This window comes from Apodemus sylvaticus, chromosome 21, assembly GCF_947179515.1.
Source record: "Apodemus sylvaticus chromosome 21, mApoSyl1.1, whole genome shotgun sequence".
Lineage (NCBI taxonomy): Eukaryota > Metazoa > Chordata > Mammalia > Rodentia > Muridae > Apodemus > Apodemus sylvaticus.
The window spans coordinates 5,059,123-5,077,279 of NC_067492.1; the positions used below are offsets into that span (position 1 = coordinate 5,059,123).

The 18,157-nt window shown below is 53.0% G+C and overlaps 1 protein-coding gene across 1 annotated transcript in view; it reads right to left on the reverse strand.

Moving 5' to 3' along the window:
- Galnt2 (polypeptide N-acetylgalactosaminyltransferase 2) overlaps window positions 1-16,534 on the reverse strand; it is a 72,064-nt gene extending 55,530 nt beyond the window's left edge. Inside the window, exon 1 of the mRNA XM_052167294.1 lies at window positions 16,440-16,534. Within this exon, the coding sequence (XP_052023254.1) occupies window positions 16,440-16,532 (93 nt within the window). The 5' untranslated portion in view covers window positions 16,533-16,534. The remainder of the gene's footprint in view (window positions 1-16,439) is intronic.
- Window positions 16,535-18,157: the final 1,623 nt, after the last annotated feature.

Genomic DNA, 18,157 nt, shown 5'->3' on the forward strand with positions numbered 1-18,157 from the left:
AAACCCTGTCTTGAAAAAATGAAAACAAAATCAACACAACAAAATAAGACACCCACATTGGCATCCTATGTATGAAGGAACTGAATGAGAAATACACAGGAATTCCACACAATATTCATAATGTTCTCCAAATCTAAAGTTTTAAAAATTACAAGTAAAATGCTCACACAAAGCATTTCCCTTTTCATAAGGGAAAGTGGCTCCTAGGCCAGTACCTGCCATCTATTTATTTCAGGGGGAGAGAGGTCCTGGACATTCCGAATGGCAGCTCTGAGGGTTCTTGCCCCCAGTCCCCTTTAAGGAAGCGAAGATAGAAATCTCTTGGGAAAATTAGTCAATGTGTCAAGACAGATAAGTCAGCCATAGCAGACATGAGGGAAGAGTCCTGGAGTGACCTATTTCACACTGCATCCCTCCTTCTAAGGGCAGCTGGTGTCCCCTAACCATGGCCAACAACATCTGCAGGAGCCTGGTGTGAGGACAGCACAGGTAAGCGGCTCACATGCAGCATGACCTCACTCTGGATTCTGAGTAGGAGTGTGAGAGCCATGGGAACCAATCCAGCTGTCCTGTTCCCATGGGAACCAATCCAGCTGTCCTGTTCCCAGAGGCAGAGGCAGGGGCCTCAGGATAGAAAGTCAGTGAAGTGTGTGGGCGAACTGGGTGCGACCTGGGTGTGGCATCCACATCCATTCCCTGCCTATAAATGGAGATCCTGCTTGAGCAGCGGTGTGGACCACCCCCTCTTGGCCCTGGTTCTGCTTGTGCTGGGCTTCTGGCTCCAGCCGAAGCAGATCCCCTCACATTACAGAAGGGAAGCATGTCAAGAGCATGACTAGAAAATGTCTTCCACATGAAAGGGAGTGGTTTTTAGCAAATGCTTTTCCCTGTGACTCATACTAGTCGATCACATTTTAAAATAAAGTAAAACTTCCGAACAGATAACAGGAAAGTGGTGGAAAAGCTCAGCAGTCAGAGAGCACTCTACAGTGTACAGCCAAGGATGAGGGTACAGCAGAGGGCAGCAGAGCAGGAGACGGGGCTCCCTGGATGGTGTGTGTCTGTAGCTTGCACATCACTACCTAGCACTTCACACCACGCTGCCTCCTGCCCTATCCACCACCAGAAGTTTGTCTCTGTCCATGTCAGCCTCGAACACCCACAAGGCAGGTCCACTATATCTTGGATGGTCAGGTCACATGAAGCCACCATGAACCCTGGTGGCCCTACAGAAGACACCTTCTTCAGAGTATCCAGGGCTTTCCCTATCAGTGTATCTGGATCAGGGAAGCAGAGTGGCTAGCTCAACACAGCTCTTGGAGCAGAACCAGCATCTTCCAGTTGGGGTCCCAGTTGGGGTCCCAGCTGGGACAAAAGGGGGAGACCTTAGGCTATCACATCTCATCAGCCTCAACTAGCACAGCTAAATCTGCTACCTCACCCTATCTGGTCGCCATTTTACTAAACACAGTCTTCATTCACAATGCATCTGTGGTTTGCTGGCCTCATTTTCCTGATAGTGGAAGTACAAGGTGAGATGTAACAATAAGGCAGCTGCTACAATGTTGCCACAATATAACAGTGAAGTGACTGCTACAATGTAACAATAAGGTACCCACCACGATATGACAATAAGGTAACTGCTACAATGTAACAATAAGGTAACTGCTACAATGTAACAGCAGAAGTAGGATCTACCATACCTGATCCAAAGGCTGCCTCCCTGGAGTGCGGAACCTGCAGTAGCTACCCTGGCTCAGTATTTGCATGTCCCCTAAGGAAAGTGATCAGTGAACCCCAACCCTGAAGACAGGCACAGCTCTTTCTAGGCCCTGAGACTGGGCTTCACTCCCCTCCCAGATCTACTCAAGGGCTTCTGCAGAGTTATCACAATGAACTAATTCCAAACACACATTCGATGCGTAAATACTAAAGCATTACTTATACAAGTAGAGAAGAAACTTAAAATATTCTCCACTAAGCAGTTAATTTATGTTGCACTCCCTTAAGAGGATATTATGCATTCATTAAAAATTATAATGATAAAGACCACATCAAATATGCAAAATGCTTATGTTAAGCAGGAGACCAAATTTTATGTACACAATAAAACAACTATCTAAAAATACACATCCATATGGACCAGCCTGGAATGAGACAGAAAGGCTCATGCTGGCTTAGAATGCTGGGTGGTGTTTCCACTTCTCCAACTCTTCCATGTTCTTAAATCAGTCTCCTGAATAATTTTTAACCGCAGCACAAATATGTCATGGGTAGAATCATAACTCTACATGGTGCTCAGAATCACTGAAGCAGCAGCCGAGCTGGCCAGGCCTGACCTAAGCTGCCAACAGTGCCTGGCTAGACAGCTGTTTGCAGAAATGCTGCAGGTCTGGGCTCTGCTCCTCAGCTGCAGTCCACCCAGTGGCCCAGAATCCAAAGGTCCCCAGGAATTCAGGTGAGTATTCAGAAATATCCCTGCAGCCTAGACTTGAGCAATGCCGTCTGTCTCTACGTCTTTTTGGTAAACACCACTTTCCATATTAAATCTATTTTCTTGAAAAAAACTGGCCAAGGAGAAGCCAAAGTAATCTTGTGAGAATATAGTCATTACCATGAGCACACAGCCATGGCTGGACTAAGCATCAGGGGACCCTGGGCACCAATGTCCTGTGAGCACACAGCTACTGCTGGACTGTTAGGAGAACATCAGACTGTGATGTCTTCATAGGAGGCTGGCCACGTGCACAGAAAGCCAGATGTTCCCACTAGACGCCACATCAGCATTTCGGTGAGACAGAGGACACTGGCCTCCTGAAGCTGAGGCTTCCTGTGGACATCCCACCTGCTGAGGCTCTCAAGCTCTCGGGTGCCCTGAAGTCCGTGATCTTCACACATCTGTAAAGCAGTACCAGCATCCCATTCAAAAGAGAAGAAAACTGAGGCCCAAATGATGGCATTCAGGGCCAACACTGTACACATCACTGAAACGATGGCTGCCTGGGGCAGTCTGCCAGCTCTCTCTGCTCTCAGGGACAGTCCTGGGACAAACTGGCTGACCAGATACATGGTCCCCCTCTGGCACATGCTAGCGTAGGCTGGTCCACAGCTGCTCTGACAGCATAGGGTCCTGGCCATCCCTGCTCATGATTTTCAGAACTTTGGACCTACTCCCTCCAGTCTTAAAGGCCACCTCTGTGGTGGTCACACACGCCACGTTTGATCCTCATGAGGCACCAGAGTGACTCCCTACATGTCGCTTGCTCTTCAGTGAACTTAAGTTCCCTCCCCAGGCCCATAGCTACAGGAGTCGTGTTTTCATCTATGGTGACAAGGGCGTGGGGGAATGACACACATGACAGAATCAGAGGAACGTGGACAAAACCCAAGGAGCAGAAGCCACAGGCCCACACTCTATTGCTCAAATGAAGCCAGGAGCCTCTTACCCACGATCTGATGCCTGGCATTACATCCTGATACCTGTCACGCAGAACACTGGTGTGCAGCCATAGGTTGCAGGGGGTAGAAATGGTCACGGGTTTTTGCCCTCCCTCCCGGGTGAGAAGCTGGATGCGGCCTCGTGGGCACTGTGGCAGACAACAGCTGGCCCTCAAGCACAGGCAGGTCCCAGACCATCAGACTTTTCTAGAGTGAAGGCCAGTGCCACCCACACAGCTTGAGCCGGCAGCTCTGATGTGGCTGCTACGCTCTTCTGTAAATATGGGGACCCAGGAGAGTGAGTGCACATGGAGGCTGATAAGTCTTCCGTGTCGACGCCGTCTCTCATGTAAGAGGCCACCCTGAGCTGCCGGAGTCCAAGCTGTGTTGTGTTGTACTGGCGACCTTGACACCTTCCCTTAGCTTACTCTCTTGCTAGCGAATGCAGATAAAGGCATCACCTAAGACTCCAACAACCTCTAGGTACCACATCTACAATACACCACATGGCAGTAATACCAAGTAATACCCAACTCCAAGGGGAACACTCCTTCTTGTGGCATGGAGGTGAGGGAGACCCATCAGGTTGGTGGTGGTCCTGGGAGACACTGGGCACCTGGTGGGTGAACACTGGATTCTAGAGACATCCACTCAGCCTCCCCCATGTCTTAGAAGGTTGTGCCCTTTCCAGAGGCAGGCATTAGGCTCTGACCATTAGGATCCCATCAAGAGCCAGCCACGCTGGCCACGCCCCATCCAGTGTGTTGTTGTTCAAGAGAGAGGAAGCCAGCCTGCTTACAGGCAGGTAAGTGACCTCACAGTTTCTCTCCAGAATGACTGATATATTTGGCCACCTTCCACGTATAACCATAAGCTCATCACATCGAATAACAGTCTACCTCTTGGGAACCAGAAAGACACTGGGCAGAGTGGCATCCCGAGATCACGGTACCCCATTCCCTGGATGAGGCCTCAGGGACCAATCAAGAAGCAGAGTGATTCCCCCTCTCCCATTAGGGAGTCTGGTGGATCTCAACCTAACCAGATGACATCCCGAAGGGCTTCTTCAGACTGCAGGAAGGCGGAGCAAGAACAAAGAGAGACGCGAAGCAAGCAGAGAAGTTCCCACCAGGCTCACTGAAGTCCTGATTCCTGCCTTTTCCTGATGCTTCTAGTGAGCTCCAGGAAGTACTGAACATTTTGGCCTCAGAGATGGGAAGTCACAGTCACCAGAGAAGAGCAACTGGTGACAGAGTGTGGGCAAGAGTAAAGAGCTCTCGGGTGACAGCTCAGGGCAACAGCCACAGTATGGGGCCTTAGTGCCCCACCCAGATCCAGTGAGGTCAGAGGGTGCCCTGTTTCATCCACTCAGCCCCCACACACAGAGCAGCCCCCTGGCCAGCCTGCCCTGTGGCTCACAGACACCTGTAGGAGAGAGCCTGGCCTCCCAGGCCTGAAGCAAAGGCTGGTCCTCCTCATCCTTCTGTTCACACCTGTGTAACAATCTACCTTGCCCATAGGCTTGCCAACAGGCTGATGGCGGTCCACCTTTATCTGTAGGCAGCTGCAGTTAAAGGACTTCCTAGAAAACAGCAGATGTGGCTGCAGGTGCTGGTTCACAACCTGACTTGGGTATGTATGACCTGGACACCTTGGCAGGCCTCACCCTGTAACCACTGGGAGCTGCCCAATATGGGCAAGGAAGCAGATACTCCCAAGGGAGTTTGCATACATTACCCTCTCTCTACTACACCCAGCCCCAGGACATGCTAGTCTCACACACACACACACACACACACACACACACACACACACACACACACACCACCCAAAGGGGGTTAGGCCTCCCTGCATTTCAAGTCAATAGCCAGCTACCTCCAGTTGTCAGTCACTGTTACACAGCTGCAGGCTGCCCCGGGCACTGTGCTAGTCCACTGTCACAGCCATGCAGCTGCAGGCTGTCCAGGGTACTGTGCTAGCCTCCTCCCGCAACCAGCAGATGGTGCCCTCTTACCCAGCAGAGGGCTTCCATACAAAGGGAGAACTTGATCTCTGAGACAGGGTCTCTTGGTGACTTAGAGCTTGCCCAGCAGGCCAAGCAGATCCCAGCAATGACAAGGATTACAAGCATGAGCCGGCACACCCAGCCTGTTCATACCGGTCCAGGGAGCCCAGCTTCTCTTGCCTGCAGAGCAGGCACTCTACGTACCAGGCCATCTCCTCAGGCCTCGTGATGTTGTGACGGACCAGAATGTTCTGCATGGCCCGGAACCCATCCCCTGGATGTTATTTCTTTGGAACCTGATCTGGGGTTATAAATCCTCTTTCCCTCAGAAATGGAGTTTCATAGAAAACCGTAGGCCTCACAAAGCCATGCTCTGCTCATAACTGGGAGAGTTCTAACAGTCCCACAGAGAAAACTCTGTGTGGCTAAACATATAACATTTTGGGGGAAGGGAGACACTTATCCCCAAATACCAATCTTTTAAAAGTATATGGAACAGTTGAGAATTTATCTTAACCTCTGAACTAAGTCATCCTGAAAAGCTGCCTGCTGGGTTATATTCTAATTTTCAATTTTTGGCAGTGCTGGCAGTGACCCCTGGGAGTGAGAGGCTATGACCTCAGAGGCCTGTGTCCTATGGGTCACAGCAGAAACCAAGATTCTGACTCGAGAGTAGGAATCTGCTGGCACAACCCAACTTCCCTGCAGAACCTCAGGAACCGCACAGTGCTGTCTACACTACAGAGAGAAGCATGCTCCCTCCCCAGGGCCTGCGCTCAAAGCTGGGCAGAACTCCAGCCTGCCCAGAAGGGTCTTTGTGTTAGAAACAAAACCCCAGACAACAGCCCAACCAGCTAAGGCTGCAGGTCTGCACGCTGAGGGTGTAGTCTATGTGGTTCCACTTTAATCTACAACCCAGAAGCTATCACGTGAATCTGGAGATATCCTGAAAGGACCCCAGTCTGAGAGGCTCAGTTTGATCTTTCATAGCTCTGGGCATCCAAGACCTAGGGGTCACAGGGCTGGCTCCTCTGGGGCTGAGAGGTCTGCTCCAGGCCCCTCCCCCTACGCCTGCGGGTGGCCTCGTCCCCATATCCTCTCAGGGCCTCCTCTGTGTGTCCCTGTACCCACGGTGTCCCTTTTATAAGGACACCAGTCACACTGGCTTAGGGCCACCTTAACGACCTCATTGCAACTAGACTTCTTCAAAGACCCTGACACCAAATATAGCCCCATCCTGAGGCCCTGGGGATTAAGACTCTGGCCCACATTTTCATTTGGGAGAATAGTGCATACTGCCCCAGAGATTTTCTTGAGGGAGGGGACAGCGTATGTGAAAAGGAGGCCCCAGGGGCCCCCTTGGCTTGGGCTCCCTTCCCATCCTCAGTGGCTTGATCTTAAAAGGCCTGGCGATTTTGGCTGTGGACCAGCCCTGGGAGGGCAGGTGCAGAGGCCAGCAAGTGCGAGGGACCGCGTCTCTTCTCTGTGTAAGTGCGCCCCCCACAGAGAAGAACATAGCCCCATGTGACTGAGGCTCTCTATCCGTTTGATTTCTGCCAGGGCTGAACAGTGAAGTATTTAAGATGTTCTGGATACAATTTTCAGCTTCAGGATGAGGTGAGTTCTTGGCCCAAGAGCTCCACAGACAGCCACTATTCAGCTCTGAGTCCCAAGAAGCTAATCTGACAGAGACTTATTATTCTCTTCAAATAATGGATGAGAAAGAACCCATTTTGTTGTCTTTAATAAGTTAGACACTCAGGCAGACAGACCACACAATAAATCTGCATACGTGCGTAAGAGGGGCTGGGCACCGGGGCTTTTATTAACGTATCAATTCCAGACACAAGGCAGAGGCCAAGTAAATGCAAACCAAGGCCTCTGGGGAGCCAGGGCCTCTGCCTAACTCAGCCCCTGTGGTTGGCCCTGCTGGGAGGCCCCAAGAACAATGGCTGTAATCCATCTCCCAGGGGTGGGGACCAGCCCAGACAGCCTGAGCTCGTGGGTCTGACAAAAGGAACCTCAGACACAGACTCTGGCGGTGAAGACTCAAGAGAGCAGGCAGGGGGAGAGCAGGCAGGGGGGAGAGCAGGCAGGGGAGGGCTGGAAGGGGCCTTCGCTCTGGTGATTGGTGGGTCTAGAAGTCCTCAGACAAAATGGGATGTTGTTTGTCACAAGGCTAGAACAGCAAGGCCTTTGTAAGGCCTGCTTCTATACGGAACGGGCTGTGGCTCTTTCTGTTTTGTTTTCTTTGGCCCCTTTGATGTGTAGAAATATGTATACAACAGAAGAAGAAAGAAAAGCCAAGTCAAGCCCTTATGGGTTCAAGGATGAGCTTCAAGCTGGACCGGTCCTGTACGCCTTTGTAGGAACATCAGGACAGCCACAGAAACACCCTGTGGTGAAGAACTGACATTGGGGCTTCTGCTGTGTCTGTCCCAGGCAGGGCACAGTATGTTTCTCTTAATTACATCATTTAATTTTAGACCATTTAGAGATTCGAAAGACAGTCAATACTAAGATGCTTCACACATGAAAAGCAGGCACCTTTTCCTCAGCCCAGCGACTGTGGAGGCAGCAGGCACGGAGCAAGAGGGGATGTGCTAAGCCTGATGGGGAGGAAGGTCCAGGAAGAACAAAGAGTCCTCCTGGGGGGTCCGTGGAGTAGCGCCCTGTATCCCTGGAAGGCAGGGGACCTGAGAGACCAGGCCCAGAGACAGACCCACAGGCAAGGGAACCAGATGGCCTGGCTCTGACCACCCATCTCCCTGAACCCTCCAGACTTCCCACCAGACTCACCCATGGAGGACTCTCCTCGCCCACTTTACGCACAGACTGCTCTAGGTTTGCAGTTTCAGGAGCTACTGGGGCTACAACTGTCAACTGGAAAACTTGGCCCGGGCGGGTGTCTGGATGGCAGGTGAGGTTCCTGCCCGACATCAGGTGGAGTGAAGCTGGGGGGGGGGGCATGCCAGAATCAGGGAGCAAGGGAGCAGAGGCCCTGGGAGTGATCCCTCCCAGCCTCTGTTCACAGGAGAAGCCGCCATGAACTATGGACTCTGTTGTCATCCCTGTAGTCAGTGTGGTGGGCACAGGGCCAAGCCAGGAAGCTCTGAGCACATTCTTCCAGGGCCACTTTACAGGAGTTCTGCCTGGTAGGGAGACTGTTGCTTTACCGAGGTACTGTACCACAAGCTGTCTCCATGGCAACCTGTGCTGACATTCCTGAAGTGGGCATCATCTGGAGTCTCCTGGGGCACCAGGGTGGACACACAGACCACTACCCTGTCTCGGATCTAACATGCAGGGCTGTATCAACAGGGTGTGTCAACCAGGATGGACACACAGACTGCCCCCTGTCTCGGATCTAACATGCAGGGCTGTATCAACAGGTGGAAGCCAGGACCTATGAGGCAGTAGGAAGTTCTGTGAGGACTCGGCCCCACTGGTCCTCTATCAGCAAGACATCCTAAAGACCCTGAAAGTTTCAGGGGACAGAGGACTAGAGAGGTTAAAGGATACATACAGGTAGACAGACAGCCTCCAGGACAGGACTACTGCAAGTCACCTAGGCCCTGTACAGGCTCCACAGGGGAGCAGAGCCACCACCTGCTCCCCGATAGCTGCAGAGCCCTGTGGCCACCCTTGGGCAGAGTGCACAGCTCATCACAGCATAACCAGGGCAGATTCCTAGACAAGACGGTCAACACTGCAGGCCAGACTAACCTGAACTCCCATTAATCTTCCTACCTCGGCCTACCGAGTGCTGGGATTACAGGAGCAAGCCGTCACAGGTGACTTCAGGGTGGGGTTTCAGGATCTTGCATTGGCAGGGAAGCCTGCTCAAGGGCACACGTGAGTGGTAGCAAACCCCCAAAGGTGCCCTGCTGGAACACCCCCAAAGGTGCCCTGCTGGGATACCCCAAAGGTGCCCTGCTGGGATACCCCCAAATGTGCCCGCCCTGCTGGAATACCCCCAAAGGTGCCCACCCTGCAGGAACACCCCCAAAGGTGCCCGCCCTGCTGGAACACCCCCAAAGGTGCCCGCCCTGCTAGGATACCCCCAAAGGTGCCCGCCCTGACGTGGAGGAAAGCTGGGCAGTGTTCACGCTCACACACAGCTCTGCTCCAGCGCCTCACCCTGGACAGGAAGTTGCCCCGTGTGCTCATCAGTCACCTTGGGTAAGCATATCTGGGGCCAGGTGCAATGTGTGAGTTCCTGTCACTCACGTGCCATCAGGCTCTCTTTCCAGTCCTCCTAATCAAGGACCTGCAACTGTACCAAACACACCAGACTCCAGCACATGCCCTTCTGGGGCTCGCCCCAGAATCACTACAGAAACAGAAAGCGACTTAGTTCAGAAGTCTCCGCACCTTTGAGGCAAGAAGTTCAGTGGTATGCCAAGGCAGAGTTACCTCTGGAATACATATACTACAGCCTAGGAACAAGATGGCAGCCCTCTCTTCACCTCCGTGTGAGCTAACATGCCAAACCTGACACTTCACCACCCAAGCCAGCCCTGCCAGAAAGAGCGGGGCTCCAGCAAGCGGCAGAGGCAGCTGCAGTCACTGCTGCCACAGAGGAAAGCGCCGTTCACACCCAGGGGGAAGTCACAAGCCTGGGGAAGCAGATGGCGGTGAACACGCATGGGTGAGAGCAGCCGCCACCCCGGGGCTCCACACCGACACCCATGACAGCAAGGGAAAGGAGCAGCAGCCTGTTATCTTATTAGAGTCCAGTTCCAAACAGCAGAGGGGATGCTGTCTTCCCAGTTCCTGGCCGAGGAAAAGGAAAGGGAATGAGCTTATTTTAGCCCAGCGGAGACCCATGAGCTTCCAGGGGTCAACAGGACAGACAGAGCCAAGAGCAGCAGGGACAGACACCGGGCACCGCACTGTCCTGGATCACGGCAGATGCTCAGGCCTTCCCCACTGGCCTCACTCGGTACACGGAAGGGCGCCGGGTGTGCACGCTGGAATAGATTTCCAGAGCACGGGATGAGAGGCATGCAAGTGGGGGGGCAGTGTCCTCGGGGATTAACTCACGCAGAGGCCTCTTTCAAATGAAGAAGAATGAGACTCGGCTGGCAGAGTGCCTGACTAGATGCCTGACCAGAAGCCCCGGGTTCAGGCTCTAGCACGACAGACGTAAGCCGGGAGCAGTGGTGCGCACCTGTGATCCCAGCCTCTCCATGGTAGAGGCAGGAGGATTGCAAGCTCAAAGTCACCGTTGGCTACACAGTGAGAGGCCAGCCTGAGCTACGAGACCCTGGGTCAAAACACATACACACACACACACACACACACACAGAGAGAGAGAGAGAGAGAGAGAGAGAGAGAGAGAGAATGGGCAAGTCTACAGGGAGCTGATGATGCCAGAGAAATGGTCGCCACAGTCGCCGCTCTGTCTGCAGTGACTCTGTCTGCAGTGACTCTGTCTGCAGTGACTCTGTCTGCAGTGACAGCCCTCGGCCTGTGCACCCATACCACAGCCACACAAAAAGGTTGTGGGCACAGAGCTCCGAAATCCGTAGCGGGACACTGAAGTCCAGGCTCAGCAAAGCAGCGGAGGGTTTTAGCATCCCAGGGAATGCTGACTCTCAGAAATTACAAACACACTATACAGGGAAACCCAGGCTGGTTCAGACACCACACACCCGGCTCCACCCATGGAAGCCAAATCTTACATCGCTACCCATACTCAGCAGCTGCCTGGGCTACACTCGCTCTGTGCATCCACTTCATCCATGAGGGGCAGGCCACTCAAGGTTAACCCACCCGTCCCAGCAGTCAATGACAAAGCCAACTGGGAGGTCCCTAACCACTGAACCACACAGTCTCTGCCCAGGAAACGTTGACTCACCTTAAAGACTGATATGTGAGCACTGCATTCAGACCCGTGTGGCACGTGGTTCCATAAGCCCAATCTGGCTAAGGGGCAGTCATAAGAAGAAGAGGCCTTTGCTGAGCTCCCAGACCCCATTGATGGAGTATCCCACTGACAAAGAATACTGTTACACAGACATCTACCTTGCCAGGAGCTGGAGGTGCCTCATGCCTAACATCAGCTTTGAGAAAAACAGACTGTCTCAGTTTGCCTCTTCATCTAGACATTCTCAAGGATGTGCAGAATTTATGACCACAAAACTTGCCTCAGATCTGTTCAGAACCCCAGTGCCCAGCACATATGCTTTTCCCAGTTACAACGTCAGAACCACCTCCCCTCAGCAAACGCAAGTGGGCCCAACCATGCCGGAGTGCAAACCATCTCTATCCACGAGTAAAACCGCCTTTACTGTGATGACTTGGTTCACAGGAGATGCAGGGCACAAGTGTAGGAGAGAGAACTAACTGGTCAGGGGGAGAGGAGACACCCTTGTCTGACTGGTGTCTGCAGAACCTTCTCCCCCAGGCCCCGCCTACAGCAGTGCCTGCCTCCAAGTGCAGCTCACCTCAGGCTGAGCAGGGTGCCCAGGCCGTCCCTGTCTGACAGGCAGAGGACACTGTATAGTTACCCCAGGAAGGCCCAGGAAGACGGGACAATCTGGTGGAAGAAGAGCCAGGCGGTATTGACTGTGGAATTACATATCCCCAGCCCAGTGTCCATTAGCATGCAGAGTGTGCATTTCCACAGCACAGTACTATCCATCCCGAAAAGGAGGCCAATCTGACACATGCTGTGGCAGGTGAACCCTAAAGATGTTGGTCAGCAAAACACTCCTCAAAAAAGGACAGTGTGTCCACCGCATGAGGCTTGCTCAGTCAGAGAGCTCGGAAGGACAAGCAGAGTCCATGGGGGAACCAGAGTAATGACAGAGAGACAAGTATGAGTGTGACCAATGCCAGAAACTGCACACTTAAAGATGGGTGATATGGTCTGTGTGTGCTGTCCCACAACTTACACACATACACACACACACACACACGTGTACATGTATGTGCATGCACACATGCATTCACATACAGTGTGCGTACACACACACAGTGCACCTGTGAACACATGCACACACAGACACATATATACACACAGTGCACTTGTGAACACATGCACACAGACACATGTACACACGCAGTGCACCTGTGAACACATGCACACACAGACACATACACACACACAGTATACCTGAAAGCACGCACACACAAGCACACACATGCATGCACATGCACACATACATACACTCACACAGTATACCTGTGAGCACACAGTGTACCTATGAACGTGCACGCATGCGTTGGTCAGCAAAACACTCCTCAGAAAAGGACAGTGTGTCCACCGCATGAGGCTTGCTCAGTCACAGAGCTGGGAAGGACAAGCAGAGTCCATGGGGGAACCAGAGTAATGACAGAGTGACAAGTATGAGTGTGACCAATGCCAGAAACTGCACACTTAAAGACAGGTGATATGGTCTGTGTGTGCTGTCCCACAACTTACACACACACACACACAAACACACACACAAGCACACCAGAGCTGGATGTACCAGAGCCAGCGCAGTTCACAACCATGCGCCCTAAAGATAATAAGGTCTCTCTTCCTCCAGATGTAATATTCGGTACCCACACTTCTAAGACAAATCAGCTCTTTCCAGTCTCCTGGAGTGGCCTAATTCCTGTTCACTCCAGCTTCTGGAAACCACAGATTCCCCAGGTAGCAAAATCAGAAGCCTCCCCATCCATACTCCAAGACATTCCTGTCCAGCCTGTGGTCTGCCCAGGCACATGCGTATTTCAAGAAAAATTACAACTGCTTGGTGACGTGATCAGAGACAGCAGAGCCTCACATGGGTCTTACTTTTCTCCCTTCGGCACTGTCTTCTGTAAAGGAAGACCTGGGCACTGAACCAGGCGGCGTGAGGGCACACAGCGCTCTAAATTCACCTCAGTTGCTATTCTCAATGACTTACCACTGGGTGACCATGGATGACTATTAGGGCAGGGTTAGAAGGATGCAAAAGGAGAGAGGCTGTGTAACCACAACCAACAGAGTGCAGAGAGGAGGAAGGGAATTGTGATTCATGTGGGAAAGCCCTCACCTGGGACCCGGCCACAGCAGGACACGGTGGGGGGGCGGTGGGGGGGGGGCGGCAGCATTGCTGATTCCAAATCTCTAAAGAACAGGAAGTGCCTTCAAATGGGACACCACAGTCGCTATGTTCCTATTACCCCTGAAGGGCAGAGACCAGTCACAGCTACCTGGGCACTCTGTGCAGAGGTGACGGCCGTGGATGGCATGCCAGAACCAAGCATTGCCAGGATGGAAACAAACATCTGATCCTTGGCTGAACCTCTTGGCCTCACACTGTTTACTGACAGAATATCGTCTACACACACTGCTTTCTCGCAACTGCCTACAATGTGAGCAAAGGATCCACCAGACCTCCCTGTTCCCTGCCCTCCACACAGCCCCCAATCCTCCTTGAGGGCCCACTGAGGAGGAAAACAGCCGAGGACAGGAGGTCTGGGGGAATGGCCTCCTGGGATGGATTAGTCACGTGGTCTCTAAGTGATGCTAGTCTGATGTGTCTTCCTGGTGCCTTCCAACATACAAAGCTATGTATGATGAACCCGTGAATCAGAGTCACAGGCCTCCAGAGCTTAAACTCATGCTGAGTGGATATTTCCACAATGACTAAAACAACCCTGTTCTCACAAACCTCGGTCTCCGTGCTCCGCTCGAAACCTGGGCTGTTTCCCAGCATTGCTGCGTTGCTGAGAAAAGTAGGCTCTCTTTCAACCTGCTTCCACAGCATAGGTCACGGAGGTGAGTGGGTGTATCGCCTCCAGGCCTGGTGCAGCGGGCCATGGACTCCACATCCACTGCCGAGGGGGAGAAGGCTTGGAAGCCTGCGTCATGCTGTGCTGATCCAGCCCAGGTCCTGGCCACATCCTGGCTTGTGAGGCACAGAGGTTGGACAGGGAAGCACAGAGGGAAGACAGCGGGCTTCCCACGGCCACCAGCACACCTCAGACGCAGTGATGGAACCGGGTACTTTCACCCAGTGTCCTCAGCTCGGTGCTGGGAACAGGGGTGACAGACAGGACAGTGCCCAGGAAAATGATGGCAGGGTCTCCCAGGACAGTAACCCCGGCAGCACAGCTAACACTGGGCTCTGCTCCTGCACAAGGTGTCACATGCAAGCAGGGACAAGGAAGGGGGAAGGCAAGGGACGAGTGGGTACACGTTCCTGTGACATCATCACTAAAGAAAAGCCAAGGAGGAAAAGGTGAGAAGGATTCATGAGGGATCAGAATGGGCTGTGTTCTAAATCCCCACGCTCTTCCGGAACTCGGGGGAACAGACGTCTCACTTTTCTTCACGAAAGCCAATAGAAGCTGAACCACACTCAGCCTCGCTCCTGAGCCAGAGGCAGGTTTCCCTTCTCTCTTCCTCAGTGTGGGCTGAGTTATATACAGTACGAGCCCATCCTGAGGGCTGTGGCAGGACAGACGCGGCTGCCCAGGTCGGTCCTGATGCTGCATTGGGAAAAGGAAGACTCCACGGTGCGAGATTCCCATCTACTTGGGAAGATCAGGCTCTCCTCTGGTCACACCCTTGAAGGGACTTGGACAGAGGCCAGCAAGCCTGTGGCCCCAGGGACAAGAGGCACAGCGGGGCACTAGGCCCTGAAGCAGTGGGATATCTCCTGACACTCCCTGCAGACTTCCTGGGGGAAGAACGAGCCCTGCCTGTGTCAGGCTCCCAGGAGGCCTAGCACAGCCAGACAATTAGGAGCCACCCAGGGCCCAGGTGTCTCCAAAACGCTCTGCATGACAACCCCAGCAAAGCCTGGGGACCTCAAAGGAAAAGGGATCAGAAACAAGCCAGGTAGGGAAGGATCTGCCTTTGGTTTGAAAAAAGTTTCCTTTCTAAGAAAGGACCCCAACCCTTCTTGATAGCTGACACTACACCACCACTCCCTTATTTAGGCCCAAGACCTCACCAGCCCTGCCAAACCCCAAGTGGAGACACAGGTAGTCACAGCCTGGCCAGAACCAGCTGGAGGGATCCAGACCTAGTTTTTCAAGCTTTCCCAAGACCCTGTGACCTCTGGGGCAGCGAGAACTGCTTGGGAGCAGGGTTAGCCACAGAGCACCCTCCCTCTCATCAACCAAGCCCTTGCCTCTCTGCACAACCTGCCGCCACCCTGACCAGAGATTCAGGCCCCAACACCCAACCATGGCCCATCCTCTTCCTCTTTGGGTCCTCAAGTCTTCTGACCTGGTCTGCCATTTTGCTGTCTCATGAACTAATGAAGTGACTTGGCCAGGGTCCACCAATCTTGACTTTGAACACACAGGAACCATTGCTGACACATCCATATCTACTTGAATATCAATTCCAAAGTCAGCCATAGTCCCCGGAGGCCCAGCTGCACAGGAGCTCCCACCTGCCTGTCCCACTCTGCTTAGGACCTCCCTATTCAGAGAGGCATGCGACCTGTATGGCTGCCTTTCTAGTAAAAGCCAAATGGCTGTGTCGACTCTGGTCTCCTGAGGTACCTCACCTCACGGTGGGGTTAAATGGCTTCTAGATCCTCCGCAGCTAAGTGCAAGCCCGGTGTTAGCTTAAATTATGGCATCGCAGCAACTCGGGTGCTGATCCCAGGGAAAACAAGAGCAGCCCTGTGATCAAACAGCATTAACGACGACATACACTGCACAGCATACAGAGCACGTGGGAGTCACGTGGTCCCCGGAGCCAACGCAATGAGATTTATTATAGGGTTGAGGGTGGGGGCACTCAAGTGTCTCCAGACAGTTAAGAGGTTTCTAAGTATAAACAACCCTCAGACTGCTGAGGTAGCTTGGATGAGAACTGCTCCACAGGTGCCTATGTTTGATCCTTGGTTCCCATTGGTGGAACTGTGTGGGAAGGTCAGGAGGCGTGGCCTCGTTAGGTGTGGCCTCATTGGGAGGCGTGGCCTCGTTAGAGAGGTGTGTCCCCAGGGGTGGGCTCAGAGGGTCAGCCTAGGCACCAACCCCTACCTCCACTTACCTCCTGGTCGTGGTCCCGACATGTAAGTTCTCGGCTACCGCTCCACTGCCATGCCTGCCTGCCTGCCGCCATGCTTCCTGCCTTGACGGTCATGAACTGTACTACCTTCTGTAACTGTGAGCTCCAAGTCAGATGTTTTCTTTCATAAGCTGCCTTGGTCGTGATTCTATTCCTGTTCACAGGACAGAAAAGTAACTAAGACAACCGTGGTGGACAAAGGCCACCAGACGCCGCTCTGCCCTGACTCCCACTTCACAGGTAGGAATGCAAAGGCCATCCAGACCTGTTCCCTAGGCTCTCACCACATTCTGGGGTTGCAATCACTCCTGTTCTGTGGAATCCCAACAAGCAGCTGGTCTCTGCCCTCAGGCAGCCACAGAGGAAACACCCTTCCGCCAAGCCTTGGGCCAAGGACAGTGTGTGCCTCTTTAAACCCAAGGCTGTGACACCAAGTGATTACACAGTGCAGGAACCTGCCGGTGTTCGGAGTGTGCACTACAGGACTCCTGTGCTCGCGGCTTCCCTCTCAGAGTTCCGTGTCTGTACTCACTGCTAGGTAGGAAGCAGGCAACAGAACGGGAGAGATGGGCCCTGAACAGCAGCAGCCCCGGCATGCCCACACTCAGATTCTGGCTTTGATTCCTGGCGACATCATCTATTTTGAGCATGAGACGAACTTGCTAATTCCAAATGAGCCAGCTTAAAGGCAGACTACAGACGAACAGCAAGCACACTGGGCACAGGGAAGCGCCCCAAACATCCGCACTTCCCAGGGACTTGAGCAGAAGCACAGGACCAGCTCATATGGGCTGCAAGCCTCAGAAAGGGGTCTTGCTGGAGACATCTCCTGATTCCAACACATGCCAGGGTAGGCAGCTGTGACCATGCAAGGCCACTAGCTATCCCTGGGGGCTCCTCATGAGCTGAGAAGATGACTCAGCCGGAAGAGTTTGAATCCCAGAATTCATGAAAAAAAAAAGTCAGGCTGGTGGCCAATGCCTGCCGCCCCAGTGCGGGGAGGTGGAGACAGGCAGATTCCAGAGGCTTGCTGCTCAACACAAGCTCCAGGTCCCAGTGAGACCCTGTCAACAAACAAAGTGGTACTGTCTAGTTCCTCTAGTGTAGAGGAAACCACACCCCTGCTTCCATGTGCATACCCACAGACCCACCCACAGTCAGTGACAGGCACAGAGAAAGGAGCAAGGCGTGGGAAACAGCGGCACCTGTGGCTTAGAACTAACTCCACAGACACTAGAAAGAATTCGGTGGCTGGGCCTTCACCCAAGCAGCTGCAGGGACGGCAAGAAGAGCTGCACGTGTGGGGAGCGTCCGCTCCACTGCGCCGACATCCGCATCGCAGCATGTGCTGGGGCTGCCAGACTCACAGGGCGCCGCAGTGAGGACCTCCGTCTGAACTCATCGACACGACTCCTGTTTCGGGCCACGTAAGCAGTGCTGCAGTACCGAGGAATGAGTTACAGCACCAATAATTCACACCTCAAAAAGGCTCCCACACCCAGCAGCGTGCACGGGGCAGACAACAAATCGTTCTGACGGAGGCTAAACAGAGCGCATCGCCCAGGAACATCACAGCCTGCCCCGAGGAGCTCAAATACATGCCATTCTTCAAAATAGAAGGGCCTTTCATCATGAATTTTAAATCAAACTATTGACAAGCTCCCAGAGACTAAGGAGAGCCTGGCATGTGAGGAGAGGTA